We start from the raw sequence: 10648 nt of genomic DNA, 5'->3' as shown, positions 1-10648 counted from the left end.
CCATGGAAAATCCTCAGTTTTGTTTTGGTTTTGCTAAAAATAGTCAATAATACGCTAAAAGATCACTATATTTTCGTATATTTTGAATACAGACATTTTAAACCACAAACTTAATTTCGGTTAGTATATAAATTATTGAAACCACTAATATTACTAGGTACGTAACTTGGATCCTAGAGTTGCGTAGCCGTTACTATTATATAACAAATCTTTACCATAGGCGTGCATTGGGTCCTATTGGATCAATTCCAGGGCAGCCATCGCTTAGTTTCCCCCACAGCAAGGATACGAAATTCTAAAATCGAAGCAGAAATCGCACCGTATCTCTCACTCTCGTATTAAATAATATAAGAGACAGCGGGACGGCAAGATACGAAGTTCGAATTTTGCACTTCGTAGTATAGGGTATCAGGGTCGAATTTTGTAAAATGAGGGCCATTTGAGATTTTGATATTTTACTGATTGCGTGATATATTGTTTACTCGTCGAAATTTGTTTTTTTTTTTTCCGATGTCTATTGTGGGGGCCCCTCTTTTCTGAAGGCCTCAGGCTTTTGCCCCGTTTGTCGTCCCCTAAATCCGGCCCTGGTAGGCATTGGCTACCCTGCTATCTACTGAATCAACGCTTATCTTCAGCCTATCATATCTATAGGAGGACTTGGGATGTGTGTTACGCTTCTGCTCTTGGTGCACTGGAGAGACTTCTGGGAAGGCACGGGTGTAGCCGGATGCTCAAGGCCATGGTTGACCAGCTCTCGCTCCGTGGTTGTGTCCGCTTCTGCTGTCGCTAGCATCGGCCGAAGGTGACGGGACACTAGAAGAAACAAAATACTATTACTTCCGGGAGGAAGGGAATAAGCTTGAAACATAGCGATTCCTGACATACGAAGAGTTACGAAAGATTAAAGTAGCATATGTGTAAGGTCGCGGGTGATCAAAGAAATTCTTTTAGTTCATTGATATGGACCCCCACAAAGTAACGCCTGATTCAATACATTTCTTATTTAGCACATGTGGTATTCCAGACATTCAGCTGTCTAACACGCACACGCACAAACATAAACACAAACTTTCGCATTTATAAAATTAGAGCGATTTCGCCCTACGTCCAATACGAATCTGATCCGAATCTGTGAAAATATGGACCAGAGTAATTTTTAGAACTCTGTGTATGGCAACTTACGCACTAGGTACATAAGACCCTACATAAGATTTCTGTAGTAAGTACCCTACATAAGAAATCTGTCATTCGATTTCATTAAACAAATAGTTCTAGGACAAGTCCTCACCGTATTTTCGCTGATTCGAATCGGATTCGGATCGTTGTAGTGCAAAATCGCTCTTATATAACCCTAAACCCTTAGGCCGCTTGTTCCACCGGATAACGGACCGTTTTTTTGCCGGGCTTGTGTTGTATGCCTAAGTGGCCGGACAAGTGTCCGGTGCATGTACACACATTCATTGTAGGCCATACAACACCGCACGTCGGCAAAAAAACGATCCTTTGTCCGGTGAAAACAACGGACGTCTACAAGCGGCCTGACACTAGGAAAGTCCGGCCGCAATTCTGGCAAAAGGCATGATATGTCAGTACAATTCCTAACGTATGCCTATAGCGAAGCCTCTAGTGTCCTGGTGCAGTCGCGAGGATAAAGTGAGGGCATTCACCAACGCGCTGGAAGGCGGTCTCGATCTGCCGCTCGATGACTGTGCCGACCAGCAGGAACAGTATCACCGCCAGGACCACGGCCCGCAGTGCCACCATTCCATAGGTCAGCCACGGAGCTGCGACAAAAAACTAGATAAATGCGAATCAATTCGTTTCCCATAGTTTAACAGGTTCACAGTCTGAAGCAATGTGCCATTCTTCTTTCGGCACGTCCCCTTCTTTATATTGACACTAGGGTTTACCCGCGGCTTCGTACGCGTAAATCATTGGATACAGTAGTCGAATTGAAATTCCGGGATTTTATTAAATTCTCGTGGGAATTCCCTAAAATTACATCGTGGTTTTAATTGTGTTAAATTAAAACACCATGCCAAATTCCATGACTCTAAACCTAGCGGTTGTTATTTCGAGATTTTATCCCTATCCGTGGGAATACCGGGATAAAAAGTAGCCTGTGGGTTATTCCAGATGTCCAGATATCTACATCCTTACCAAATTTCATGACTCTAAGCCCAGCGGTTATTAGTTCGAGATTTTATCCCTATCCCGTAGGAACATCGGGATAAAAGTATCCTATGTTTTAATCCAGGTTATAAACTAACTTTTTTGCCAAACTTCATCCAAATCTGTCCAGCCGTTTCAGCGTGAAGAAGTAACAAACATACTCACTCACTCACTCACTCGCTCACAAACTTTCATATCTACATAAATAAAAATGAATCGTAAAATGTGTTGCTAAGCGCAAAACTCGGGAACGGCTGGGCCGATTTCGCTTATTCTTTGTCATTGTCGGGAGAAGGATTTTATGGAAGAAATCTTGGAAAAAATAAACGGGGGCGAAGCCGCGGACAACAGCTAGTTTATAATATTAGTAGGATTAAGGTCCTACGCCTACGCTCACTGACGCGGTTGCACGGAACGGCTGGACGCCTATTAAAATAACACCCCTCTTTTTGCGTCGGGGGTTAAAATTAGTATGAGCAGCGCTAAGGCCCTGGTTTCTCTGACCCCGCCGCCGGCGAGAGGTGACCGACGCGTTTATATGTATAGGGCAGAAGTACCGGTTTCGGCCACCTTAAGCCCGTTTTTGGCCAGTTGACTTTTAAAGTCATAAAATAAAAATATGGTTATTAAAAATAATATGTTCAGTGAGTTTTCAAAAGTTTATACTGAAACGAATAAAGTTTGTAATGATTTATTACTATAAATTTATTTCAAACGTATATATGGCCATAAACGGTACAGTGGCCACAAACGGTACTTCTGCCCTATGTATTGTTTTCTATGGAAGAGAAGGGTGGGTGGGTTCAGCGTGCAATATATATGTATCAGATAGACGTAGGTGGCAGTTGGTAGCGAAGAAGAAAAGTAAAAATATTACGGTTCATTGATATGGACTTCCGAAGTATACGGATACACCTAATTAATAATACGCCTATTTTGCTATTATTTTGCTACTAGTTTATTTCCCGCAACTCCGTCCGCGTACAATGTTTATCGCTTACCCGCGGGCACTTCGCAATTTTCAAAGTCAAAGTCAAAGTCAAAGTCGAAGTCAAAGTCAAAATATCTTTATTCAATTTAGGCTATAACAAGCACTTAAAATGTCTAAAAAAATCTACCACCGGTTCGGAAAAACCTCTGCTGAGAAGAATCCGGCAAGAAACTCAACGAGGTATATATATTTTTTAAAACAGATTTACAATATTATTAAATGATATGTATACATCACAAGTATTTAACACAACTTTATTTTAACACAGTAGGTTCGCTATTTGAAGGGATCGCTAATGCGGATCGGAATTATTTCCAAATATCCCTGTCCATGATATAATCATTAACTTTATAATACGCCTTTGCATATTAATGTCTTCTTGACAATAGATCTGAATTTCCGATTTCTGATTTTCCGGGATAAAAACTATTCTACGTTCATCCCCGGGACTCAAAATATGTGTATACCGAATTCATTTGAATAGGTTCAGCGGTTTAGACGTGATAAGGTAACAAAGAAACAGATTTACAAACTTTCGCTCGTTCAGTATTTCCTTGGTATTTCTATAGAAATCACATCGTATAGGTACGAATACGAAACTTCGACTTCTTCTTCTTACTTCTCCTTGAGTAGTTGGTACAGTCACCAGCACCAATATCTGACACAACAAGCGTGCATAAATATCTGTTGCGACTCTCTAGGGCCGGAAGGACGTGTCAGATATTTTTGCACGCTCCGCTGTGGCAGATATTAATGCTGGTGACTGTACTCATAGGCGGTGGTGTCATGAGCATTTTTCCCTCTCATAATAAAATAAAACCGCTACGCCCAAGATAGGATTCCGTAGCCATTACGAAAAAAATCAAGTAATATTATGTGCGTTATAGCACAATTAAAACACTTAGGTACTAAAGTCTTAAAATCTATTACCAGAAAAAGAGCGTATCTTCACGGCACTTACGTCCTTTTGTTGAGAAGCGCAGTTTTTCGGCAATAACTCAAAAACGGTACATCCGATTGAAAGTTGAAAGTATTTATTAAGCGTTACCTTTCCATATTTTTTTGCATATGTTTTGGACGAACGGTTTACAAGATAGAGGGGGGGGGACAATTTTCGCTGCTTTGGGAGCGATTATTTCCGGAAATCTTCACTTAATCAAAAAGAGTTTTGAGAAACCGTACTATTTTTCAAAAGAGCTGTCGAACTATGTGCCACACGTTGAAGCGAGTTAAAAAAAAATCAATTTATGTTACGTGTATGGAGGGGCACTCCATAAATATTTATTTTTATAATTTAACTACAAAACTAAATAGCGGCTTTGACAAGACATCTGTACTCCAAATTTTCGAGTAAAATGCCTGTGACGGACGGATAGACAGACAGACGGACTTAACGAAACTACCAGGGTTCCGTTTTTGCCATTTTGCCTCCGGAACCCTAAAAATCTTCCACGTGCTTGATTTTTTCTGACTACCCCCCAATAGTGGGGATATATATCTAATATATCTTTGCATTCGTGTGCACATACTCGTAACATATATGGGGCGACAGCAATGACGGTGAAAATGCATGGGAAAGTGCAAACGCGCTGCAGCTGATGCACCGGGCTTCTGCTATGCGTCGGGTAAAAAGCGAATGCAATGCCAAGAGGCAGCTTCAAACTCAACCAAGTGTGTGTCCGACTCGGGTTTTGTGCACAAATTTGAAAGCTAGCAAAAAATTCGTTTGTTCTTAACTAGTTCTATGAAAAACAATGTATTTTTGCGGTTAAGTAATTTTATTTTTAAATAAATAAATAAATATCACGGTATAATTCCCACCAATTGACCTAGTCCCAAAATAAGCTTAGCAAGCTTGTGTTATCGGTACTACGCAACGGATAATAGTACATTACTGCAGAGGCCATGAAGTAAGGGATTGATGGACGAGTTCGGGGTAGACGGCCGAGTCGTAGACGAGGCCGGATAAAACGAGTCCATCAATCCCTGTTCTGGCCGAGGCTTGTATAGTGCTTTTCACAAACAATGTGAGGAAATGCTTCATCCATCCATCCATCCATCCATCCATCCATCCATCCGTCCGTCCGTCCGTTCGTCCGTCCATCTGTCCATCCATCTGTCCGTCCGTCCGTCCGCCCGTCCGTCCGTCCATCCGTCTAACCATCCGTCTAACCATCCGTCCATCCGTCTAAACCATCCGTCCATCCATCCATTCATCCGTCCATCCGTCCGTCCGTCTGTCCATCCGTCCGTCCATCCGTCCGTCCGTCCATCCGTCCGTCCGTCCGTCCTTCCGTCCGTCCTTCCGTCCGTCCGTCCATCCGTCCGTCCGTCCGTCCGTCCGTCCGTCCATCCGTCCGTCCGTCCGTCCGTCCGTCCTTCCGTCCGTCCGTCCGTCCATCCGTCCGTCCATCCGACCGTCCGTCCGCCCGTCCGTCCGTCCTTCCGTCCTTCCATCCGTCCGTCCGTCCCTCTGTCCGTCCATCCGTTCGGGCATCCGTCCGTCCGTCCGTCCGTCCATCCGACCGTCCGTCCGTCCGTCCGTCCGTCTTTCCGTCCGTCCATCCGTCCGTCCATCCGTCCGTCCATCCGTTCGTGCATCCGTCCGTCCATCTGTCCATCCGTCCGTCCGTCCGTCCGTCCATCCGTCCGTCCATCCGACCGTCCGTCCGTCCGTCCGTCCTTCCGTCCGTCCGTCCGTCCGTCCATCCGTCCGTGCATCTGTCCGTCCGTCCGTCCGTCCATCCATCCATCCATCCATCCATCCATCGACGCGGCGCATCGCATCGCATTGCGTCGCGTTGCATCGCATCGCATCGCATCGCAGTATCGCAAATGCTTACAAAGTAGTGGTGGTTGGCTGTTCGTCAGTCCTTTGTCAGTTTAATGTTAGTAAGCAAAATTAAAAAGTTAGAGCAGCGGACAATAATGGATTTTCATACATACTTCATGGACTAGGCCAAGAAGTTATGTAGGGAGGTGGTAGGGAGCCATAAATGAGAAACTTCATGTCTCCATTTCGTGACATTAACGCATACATTTCCGAGCATGTTTGAGAAAATATAATTATATTGATATAGATACATACTTAAATACATATTAAACACCCAAGACCCGAGAACAAATATTCGTATTTTTCATACAAATATCTGCCCCGACACGGGAATCGAACTCGGGACCTCAAGCTTCGTAGTCAGGTTCTCTAACCACTAGGCCATCTGGTCATCTAAATCTGGTTATCTGGTCTTTTTTTCACTTTCACATTTAATTTTTATTTGACATTGGCAAAGTGCCTCGCCGCCAGTGCCATATAAACAAAAAAAAAGTTGTATCTTCATTTTACTGATTTAATTTCATTGCATCAACATCACAAGTACGATCCAGCAACAATACAGTAATTTGTGAATTATGTGTAACTTTATTTATTTTTGAATGATATCGTATTTATTTATATACATACACACTTACATTTAACTGGATCTTATTTTCTTTTGCGTGAATTAGATACCATACCAACCTCTACCAACATTGCGAGTTATAAATATAAAGCCCATAAAAACTAACCTTGCGGTTCTGAAGTGACTGGAATTTGACAACCATACATGCTATTTACATTTTATATTTAAATTATACACGGTATGTTACATCGTGATGAATTAGCTTCATTACAAGTCCCGAGAGCCCGCGGCCCGCATCAATCCCGTGCTTTGACATTGGTTTGACAGATGAGTTTTTTTAAACGCAGGTCCGCATGTTTGTGATTAAGGTTAGAGGTTGATTATGCTTTTAATTTATGGTGCGCTTGTATCACTGGGAAAGCACTGGGACAATGAAGGTTGTGTTAAATGGGGGCGCCAGTTTCTTTGTGGAATTGTCACATCAAAGAGTATTAGTACCTTGTCACATTTAAGTGCTTGAACCAAGCTTGAACGTAGCGGCAGCACACGCATGCTCATACATGTTTTATTTCCTTTTTGATCCCGTTTTGAAAGGCATATGGTTGTCGCTTTCTTCGACGTACAATCTGACTACAATTCTCGAATTTTCTAAAATTCATTTCAGGCGCATAAATTCCTGTAACTTCATTGGGTTGGTGCACTAGTCATTACGATACCACGTGGGCGCCATAATAAGACAAACATCCATACCCAAAACTCTTAAAAATCTTCAAACTTTAATACTTTACTTTGGCTTAAAGCCAAACTTGTTTTTAAATTAACACGCCACTATTTTTCAGCACAAGCTTTAAAAGAAAACTTGGGCAGTAAAAGAATCTGCCGCCGTCCCGGAAACTCGTATAATGTAGGCTGAACAAATCAGTGGTTTAGCGCGAGATAGATAATCCTTTGGAAGATCATTCGCCAGTTCACGCTTTTCTGTTGAAACGTGCCGGACACACGGCCACGTACATCGACGAGCATCATGTTGTATCAAAAACTACAACAAAATATTTCGTTATGGGTCTAAACTCTAAAAGCAAATGAATGAGAATAGATTTAAGACACCTTTGTTCGTTTGGAATATATTTGATTTTAAAACGCATTTTTTGTTATATTATATTAAATTTACAAAGAAAACTATTATGGCTAAGTTTTCTTGAGAATTTTAGTAGTTTAATAAAATAGCAGTCTAAGTTAAAAATACATCTGCTTACGAAATTCCGTAGGAATCACAAAATCCTTAGAAAAATATTATTTGTTTAACGACATAAAAACATCGCAATGTGTACATGAGACTAAGAGCTTGTGCACACTGGCGTTTTTGCCAGCGGTTTCTCTACTCGGCGGAGCGGGAACGCGGCGAGCACGCTGCGGTATCTCCGCGATTATGCCGCCAGCGTGCCGGCAGCGCGCCGCCGCGGTGGCGCGGACCGTATATGACCGTACGGCGTACGTGTGGCTTAATCGGCGCGTCCACGCGACGGCACCGCGCATATAATCGCGGAGGTACCGCAGCGTGCTTCCCGCGTGCACGCCGCGTGCCCGCCACGTTCCCGCTCCGCCGAGAAACCGCCGGCAAAAACTTGTGAGATGACATAATGTGTAAAATTTGTGACGTGATGGAGTGGTTTTTGATCTTTATTTTGTTATGTTATATATTGTTTAATTTTATTTGTTTTTATGTATGTAGTTTCACAGTGTATTATGAATTACTGTATTGCTATTTAAATAAAGTATGTAATAAAAAAAACACTAGTGTGCACAAGCTCTAAATAGGTCCCCACTCAGCATAATGCCACGGCAAGCTGTAAGTAAGCGATACCAAGAATATCGTGGATAAAGCATATAAGTTGGACTATAACTGTAATTTTTTAACGAACTGTACCGTCTGTACCCCTAGTGTAAGTTTTCGGTTACAAAATACGTCTCGATCGCGTTCGCGTTAAAATCTCAATTTTTATGGAAACACGAACAGCGCCTCTAGCGGAACGTTTGCGATGTTCGTGTTTCCATACAAGTTGAGATTTTAACGCGAACGCGATCGAGACGTATTTTGTAACCGAAAACTTACACTAAGGGCACTGTGAACAATTACTTTGCTCACCCGCGACCTTACGATAGCTACGTCAATCAAGGCAAGTCAACAAATATTTATTCATGCAGGTCCACCTCCAAGCTGTAAGAATACACACACGTCACACAAATCACCACCACAACACTACGCTGATAGGTTTCGAACTCAACCCGAGTTCATCATCAGAATTTCTAAAGCCTTTTAATATAATGTTGTTCCGTCTGTCCGGCGGTGTTTCCCGCGGCGTCCGGGATAAGAGCCGTAAAGATTTACCGGACATCTGCCGCGCTGAAAGCGCTTTATGACGGAGAAGCCGTTATACCGTAATGGTATTGACGGACAAGCCCGGCGCGATTTACTATTAGGCCGGGTTTTTTAACCCCCTGAAAAAGGGGTGGGAGAAGTTGAGCTGGAGCTTTTATGTTCGCAGCTCCACAGTTATACGTAAATGTTGAAAATGACTTATTAGTTTTTTTTCAACGGGAATTTTATAAACTCCGTTCTCTACATGATTAAATAATACACACTACATTACACCCCAATCCTTAGATAATTTAAGACCCCCAATCAGTCTTGTATGTACAGGCGAGGAAACTGAATCACGTGCCAAGAAGGAACCTTTGTGCTTTGTGCTGTTGAAACATTTGGCAAAGACAATTGATTATGAAAAGGTACCCTACCTACTACATACTATAATTGTAAGAGGGAACTAACTTTACCAATAAAAAAAAGGCACCCCCTCAGGAAAAAGCGAGTAACTAAGGCAGCTTTTCCACCAGAGATAATATGTGAAGATGGGTTGCGAGGAATGCGTTGTGTCGCGAATAAATGAATTTGAGTCTGAGGAATGTTTGTTATGAACTGGGTGATTATCTCAGCGAGAAAATTTGGCGGCAGAGCTGATAATTATGGTGTGGACTAATTGTTTTAGAGGTTTAATTTTTTTTCTAAAAAAGAAAACACAAATTTTTATCTTAAGCCAAATTGCAAAGTTTTATAAAAGTCATTAATGTTTATTAAAAATATTTTTTTCATTCAAATCATAATTTTGGTGTGGCGTCCAGTATCCGTTGTTCTTGATGAATGTCTATGATAGAACCATAACATCCATTTATTTAACTAAAAATGCATTGTATTTTATTCTTCATTACTTCAAGTATCTTATAAGAATATATAAATAAATATTAGTACATGAATTTATACTCAAAACTAGGCACTAAAAGTTGTCCATGCGAAATTGGCAATTTTGGTGGTAGGTGAGAGTGGTGGAGGTTGAAGATGTTTTTGTGGTCGAACGAAACGCAATAAGACCAACAAACGTGTGTTAACCTGTGCGTTTAGTTCCGCTCCTGCGCTGAGCGATGACACACGTGCCATATCTTGCTGGATCTGTCCGCCAAGCACGTAAGTATCTAATTTTGGTGTGTTAAAATACTTTTTAATGCAATTTTGGTGGTGTATGTAACTAATGACTTAGCAATACTTGTTTTTGTATGAAGTATATGCGAGGCATGTTAAAAGTTTCCTTTTTAAAATATTAAGTTAAATTGGAAGTGAATGATACGTTTTTTTTTAATCATTTTTTTATGCACTTTTTCTAATTTTGGTGGATCAATTTTGGTGGTTTTGGTGGTAATTTGAAGCCCATCCACATAATTATAATTTCATTTTTAAGCCTTTTACATTTAAAACTTTGCATTTACATTTATTGACTCAATGCACTTATTTCAAGTAAAATATAAACACTTAGATACCTACTTTACTATAAAACTAAATTATAAAATATCACTATTTGTAATAATACCTCGTTGAGTTTCTTGCCGGATTCTTCTCAGCAGAGGTTTTTCCGAACCGGTGGTAGATTTTTTTTGACATTCATAAGTGCTTGTTATAGCCTAAATTGAATAAAAGATATTTTGACTTTGACTTTTGACTTTGAAAACTTAATTTATTTTTTTAGAATGGCTAACC

At 41.3% G+C, this 10648-nt stretch overlaps 2 protein-coding genes across 3 annotated transcripts in view; one reads left to right on the top strand and one right to left on the bottom strand.

Annotated features, from left to right (window-relative positions):
* LOC141432896 (SCP2 sterol-binding domain-containing protein 1-like) overlaps positions 1 to 10648 on the top strand; it is a 532736-nt gene that overhangs the window by 125893 nt on the left and 396195 nt on the right. The gene's annotated exons all lie outside the window — the stretch shown is intronic.
* Positions 153 to 6866, bottom strand: LOC141432855 (uncharacterized). 2 transcript variants are annotated; one of them, XM_074094654.1, is made up of 3 exons: positions 6728 to 6866; positions 1668 to 1784; positions 153 to 813 (listed from the first exon to the last, which is right to left on the bottom strand). In XM_074094654.1, exons 1-3 carry the CDS (start codon positions 6765 to 6767, stop codon positions 632 to 634), a joined length of 339 nt encoding a protein of 112 aa, XP_073950755.1. In that variant the 5' UTR covers positions 6768 to 6866; the 3' UTR covers positions 153 to 631. The 2 variants fall into 2 exon arrangements, with proteins under 2 accessions (XP_073950755.1, XP_073950756.1); XM_074094655.1 differs by having other exon boundaries at positions 1672 to 1784.

Source organism: Choristoneura fumiferana, chromosome 11 (assembly GCF_025370935.1).
Source record: "Choristoneura fumiferana chromosome 11, NRCan_CFum_1, whole genome shotgun sequence".
Lineage (NCBI taxonomy): Eukaryota > Metazoa > Arthropoda > Insecta > Lepidoptera > Tortricidae > Choristoneura > Choristoneura fumiferana.
This window is presented reverse-complemented; position numbering and strand designations above follow the sequence as displayed.